This window comes from Colletotrichum orchidophilum, assembly GCF_001831195.1.
Source record: "Colletotrichum orchidophilum strain IMI 309357 chromosome Unknown Scaffold_303.1, whole genome shotgun sequence".
NCBI lineage: Eukaryota > Fungi > Ascomycota > Sordariomycetes > Glomerellales > Glomerellaceae > Colletotrichum > Colletotrichum orchidophilum.
The window spans coordinates 1-5773 of NW_019173259.1; the positions used below are offsets into that span (position 1 = coordinate 1).

Sequence of the window (5773 nt, forward strand, 5' to 3'; positions counted from 1 at the left end):
CTGAGCCGTTAAGTGAAAGCTAATAAGTCTCATTAGCTCAATGGTAGAGCCGAATACTTCTAATATTCTGATTTTAGTTCGAATCTGAAATGAGATAATTCAGAGCTAAGCTCTGAATAACACCTAACGTCTACAGACAAATCCTGCTTGTTCCCGTTCACCGACGAAGCGAGGACCACCCACCGCGTTCCCCCCGTCTCGTCGTCACTCGATCCGTCCGTCACCGCATGCACCTCGTCCCGAGAGTGGAATTAAGGAATTCGCACCCATGTCATGGTGATGCCACATCTTGCGACCTATCCATGTCCATTTCTTCCCGCCCGCCATCCACAACTCAGAATCCTGCCTATTCGATCGTCTAACTTGCCAGCAACCTCACGCTACCTTTCGTTGCGCTGCGCTGCGGATCGGATACCTGCACACGCATCCCGCCTAGTTTAATCCACGACCTAACGTGAACCGTACGGACCCCGGATAATCGCTAGACACCACTACTGCAGACCTACCCAACGCGACGTTGCATACACCGCAAACGCTGTCACTGACAACACACCACCAACCGCCGATAAATCTCAAACCCGCTAAACCACTCCCGTCCTTGAGCAGAGAGACCTGTTATCAACGACCGTCGATCAAAGAACGACACGACCTTTGCCCTTCTTCACCGGCGCACGGCAAAGATTTACTGCTGCGCATTTCTCCTTGCGCCCAAACTCGATCCTTGAACCTTATCAAATCAAAGTCTACCTCCGATCGCAATCTCTTCGTAAGGTGGTAAAACACGGACCGAACTCCTACGACGGCGCCCGTTGCCCGACGACTCTTGTCCGCCGTCGATCGACCCGAAAAGTCCTTTACGGCCCGGCTGCCGACGAAAAGGCCTCGATCACCACGATACGTCCCGAATATAGCCACCAAAGCATGACACGATGGATCCCCCCGACCCCTTACCGCTCCGTATAACGAGGAGCGCCTCCTCGTCCTCGTCCCTCCACTTCAAGCCGCGCGACCGAAAACTTCATCTGCTAGTGGCTGCCAATGGTCCCCGAGATATATCATGGGCACAGGCTCTCGTCGTCCGTCTCTCCAAGAGTTCGGCCATTGAGATGCGCGCCATCGTCGACGATGCTGTGCCCCGCCTAAGCCAAACTGTCATCACCTTGCAGAACCGATCCATGACCCTGCCGCTAGGTCCATCGCGCGCCGGCTCCGAAGCAGACGTTGACGACATCGAATTCTACCGCCAGCAGGCATTCGAGCTAGTCGAGTGGGCCGATCTCCTCGTTCTCGCCCCGATTGACGCCGACACCATCGCCAAGATGATGGTGGGGATCGCGGATACTTTCCTTCTCGAAGTCCTGCGCGGCTGGGATACGGCGAAAAAGGTGCTCCTCGTCCCTGGAATGAGCACGCACATGTGGGAGAACCCAGTCACAAAAAGGCAGTTGAACAAAATCAATAGCAAATGGCCTTGGGTAAGAGCTATGCCACCTATACTCTGGCACTACGACAGCTCCCACAAACACCCCAAGCGAATCGTCAACTGGAACGGCTTCAATGACGTGTTGGGTATTATCAAAAACCAAGCGGACTTGCTTGGCCTGGGTCGGGATGTTGACGTTGTCACCCACCTCGGCTATCTCGCCTCGGGTGATCCGCGAGTCTATTCCAACTTGCCGCCCGAGATTTGGACTATTATCCTCGACTTTGCTGGTGACTGGGAGCTCGCACAGGCTTTGGGGATTTTCACCAACCTACCCATGCCACATCCCTGGAAGTTACAGCCCAGGAACGCCAACGATCTGCTCAAGGTCTACGAACACGAGCTGGAGTGGCTCGTACTTACATGCGACTCGACATCCATTTGCAAGAAGCTGCTTCAATCACCGCCCACCTTCCACGAACTCCCGGCTCTTGTTATTAAACTTCTAATCCGCTTTTCGCTCATTGAAGTCTTGGCCTGGATGGAGGCCAACCGCCCTGACCTCTTCCAGGCCTTTGACGGCAAGGTCCTCGCGACCAAGGCGTCGGCATACTTTGGCCGCCCCGACGTCCTCGACTATTGGAAGGAGAGTCGATATTTCCGTGGCCGTCACCAGCAGTGCTATGATGCCGAAGTCCTTGACGGCGCATCCAAGAACGGGTATATCCAGGTTCTCGACTGGTGGTGGCGTCGCTCCGGCTTGCCCCTCCGCTTCACCGAAGCAGCTCTCGAGCAGGCCAGTGGAAAGGGGCATCTTCTCGTACTCGAATGGTGGCGCGATGCCGCCGCTCAGGATGAGAATATCGTGCTCAGACCTGGGAAATCGTTGTTGTGGGCCGCCCAGCACGGCCAGGTTGATGTCATCCGCTGGTGGGTGGCCTCTGGCATTCCTGTAGCTAATGGTGATGCTGTGGCAAAGATGGCTTCGCGGTGGGGCCAGGTCGGGGTCCTTGAACTCTGGAGGAAGCTCAAGGGCGACGACAAGCTTGCTTTCGATGGCGAAGTCCTTGTTCAACCGACGATCCACCAGCACATTGGGGTTTTGGAGTGGTGGCGCAAGTTCGCATATGGCGAGCTTGAAGGGATGGAGGGGCGGAAACATCGCGTTGAATACCGAACCTGCGATATCGAAGAGGCACTGGAGGACAGCATCGGCGACCAAGAGCTGGTGCGGAAGTGGTGGGCTAGTAACGGGCTCAACCTGGGTCTTCGCAACGTTGAGTGGATGAGGCCCAAATATCTGTAGGACTATCATGACACATTTACGGGCGTAGGCAGCATTGCTTGGGTAGCACTACAAATGGCGCCTGGACATTTCTTGCATCAACATGGGCTCGAAAAAAAGTTTGGCGTTTGGGGAGATTGTCTCGGCGTTAGGGAGCGACACACGATTATGGGGGTGTGATCTTATTCAGATTATAGATTAATCTCTATAATACCTCATTCATACTTGCATTACTCATTCGGCGTTTCGCCCAATCCTGATATATATACACTGTCACCAACCTATTCTCAGATCACCAGCGGCGCTGCGACGAGCAGGCCCGCGACCAAGACGGAGCCATCGACGTACCGTCCCATGAATGCTGCAGCTCGGGAGGATGTCGACGCCGGTGCCGGGCTAGTCGTTGTAGTCCCCGGCCTCGTCGCTGTCGGCGAAGAAGAGCCAGACGCCGACGTTGGTCCATCATCACCGCCACCCAACGTCTGTGTAGGCTGAGGAAAGTCTCCCAGAGACGTCGTCGCACCGTCGATGGAAGGAAGCGTCGCGAGCAAACTAGACGTTGCGCTGGTATCGTCTCCTCCGCCTCCACCTCCTCCGCCGCCGCCGCCGCTGTTGGGGTCCTGGCATTTCTTGTCCCCGACACAGGTCAGGCCGGTGTTGCAAAAGTACGTCTCGCAGCACACGTTGCCGGCGGGCATACATCCCGTCCCGCAGGGAGTCTCGCCGCTCGCGCACTGGCTTCCTCCACCTCCTCCACCTCCGCCTCCTCCGCCACCGCCGCCCTTGTCGCATTTTTTGTTCCCCAGACACGTCTCCCCAGCGTTGCAATAATATGTGTCGCAGCAGACTTCACCCGCCGGCATACATCCCGTCCCGCAGGGAGTCTCACCGGCTGCGCACTGGCTTCCTCCGCCGCCGCCACCACCGCTTCCCCCTTTATCACACTTCTTGTCTCCCAAGCATGTCTCCCCGGTGTTACAGTAATAGCTCTGGCAGCAGACTTCCCCAGAAGGCATACACCCAGTACCACACGGTGTCTGCCCAGCCGCACATTGACTCCCTCCACCACCACCTCCTCCTCCACCTCCTCCTTTATTACACTGCTTATTGCCCACGCACGTCTCACCGGTGGGACAGTAATACGTCTGACAACACACCTGTCCCGAAGGCATACATCCGGTCCCGCACAACGTCTGCCCGGTTCCGCACGAAGTCCCTCCCCCTCCCCCTCCGCCGCTACCGCCGGAGTTGGAACAGAACCCATCAGAAGTACACGTCTCCCCGGGATCGCAGTACCCCCCACTCGAGCAACACACCTTGCCAGAAGGGATACATAGCCCGTTGCAAAGCACTTTACCGGCACTACACCCCTGCGGCGCTCCAGAACACGTCTTGCCGTTCTGGCAGCACCCGCCCGAGACGCAGTATTTCCCGAGCTCGCAGTACCCGCCTGTGCCGGTGTTGCAGCAGGATCCCGTGCTGGGCATGCAGCCGTTGTCGCAGGGCTTCTCGAGGGTGGAGCAGGAGGCTGCGGCCGCCGCCGCGCCGAGGTTGAGGAGGGGGATTGCGGAGCCGCCCGTGCCGGGGAAGAGGTAAGAGGGTGTGATTGAGAGGGAGGATGGGGCGTCGTAGTTTTGGGGTTTTTGGGAGGTGTCGTCGGCGGCGTGGGTTGGGTTTGGGAGGGAGGCGAGGGCGGAGAGGACTATGAGGATGGGTTTGGGGAGCATTGTGATGGGAGTTATGGTTGGTGCTCTTTGATTTGATGGTGATGATCTGTGTATGAGGTATAAGGGTCGCCTGAAGCTCAAAGGCTTTTTGGGTAGCGAAAGAGAGAGGGAACCGATCGAGGGTTGATTGATACTGAAGAGACTTAGCTCGTAGTATAAGTAATTCTTGGCTGGATCGAGTTCAAGAAAGAATGACTGGCATTGTAAGGCGGGCGTAGACTAACATGAAATCTCTGCGGCTGGAGTGAGTCGAGTCGAGTCGAGTCGCGTCGAGTCTGGTCCAAGATAGTCAGTCACTAGTACAAAGCCGTTGATCAGGCTGAGCACAAGATATTTAGAGCTGAATACAAGCTCCGAACCCCTGCCCTTGCCATCGCTTGTCGCTCCCTTGTCTAGACAAAACGCTACAGGTCTACCGTGTGCCTCAAACAGATTGGGCGGGATGAACAACACGACGGGCGTCGCTAGCGCGCTGCTGCCCTTCTGAACCCTTGGTAGACGAGGAGGGTTGTTTCCTGACTGGTGAGCTGTTTTACACTCTGTACAGGGACTGAAGTCTTTCTTTTTTTTCTTCTTCTTATTTTGAGACGTAACGGCCAGTGATCTAGCAGAGTACAGAAGAGACTTGTGGGAAAGGACTGGAGCGTGGACGGCAGCGGATGAATTAGACTTGCAGGGTTTATCACGCTTGCAGATTTTTGACATGCTCCGTTTTCACATAGTTAAATGAGAGTAAACACTAGAGGCGTTTTTCTTTGGTCCTGATTAGCAGCTCAAGGCGTTCAGGGCGATGAAGGAAAATGAGAAAATGGGGGAGGGGTTCCGGGTGTGATGGCTCCGTTGCGGGGCACCGGAGGACGGGCTGCAGTTGGCCGGTCTCCACAGAGGCGATCCGGAGGATCAGAAATGATCGAGGTTGACTGATATTCACTTGGAGTTTTCAGTCTGGCTGACATCACCTGCCACCGCAAGGCATGATTCCTGAGTCCGAGTCTGCCTATTCCACCTCCCCTCACGTCCCCGCATTCCTGTCAGCCTAGACTAGTGACCTCAGCTCGTCACGCTCGTTTAACGTTGTTTCTCTAGCGTACTAGCTCCTGCAAGCAAGCGAGATAAAGGTCTCAGGCTAAGGCTGATTTAAGGTCCAGATCGTCCAGACATCCCGAATGCTTACTTTGACTCGGATACGAGATTGTCCGCCCAGAGGTGCTATGTGGCTATCAAAGCTATCAAGCGGACATGTCCACAAGTTGGGGGGGCCTCGTCAAAAACTGCCAGATTGTTGTGCCTCTAATCGCGGCCGGCGCAGTGCGGCTGAGTCAAATTTGGCAGCTTGGA

At 55.8% G+C, this 5773-nt stretch overlaps 2 protein-coding genes across 2 annotated transcripts; one reads left to right on the plus strand and one right to left on the minus strand.

Moving 5' to 3' along the window:
• Window positions 1-929: 929 nt before the first annotated feature.
• Window positions 930-2729, plus strand: CORC01_14464 (flavoprotein; the record flags this gene model as incomplete). The annotated part of the gene is made up of 1 exon (XM_022626074.1): window positions 930-2729. The coding sequence occupies one exon, from the start codon at window positions 930-932 to the stop codon at window positions 2727-2729; it is 1800 nt and encodes a 599-aa protein (XP_022467416.1).
• Window positions 2730-2995: 266 nt separating this feature from the next.
• Window positions 2996-4435, minus strand: CORC01_14465 (uncharacterized protein; the record flags this gene model as incomplete). The annotated part of the gene is made up of 2 exons (XM_022626075.1): window positions 2996-3652; window positions 4025-4435. 2 exons carry the CDS (start codon window positions 4433-4435, stop codon window positions 2996-2998), a joined length of 1068 nt encoding a protein of 355 aa, XP_022467417.1.
• Window positions 4436-5773: the final 1338 nt, after the last annotated feature.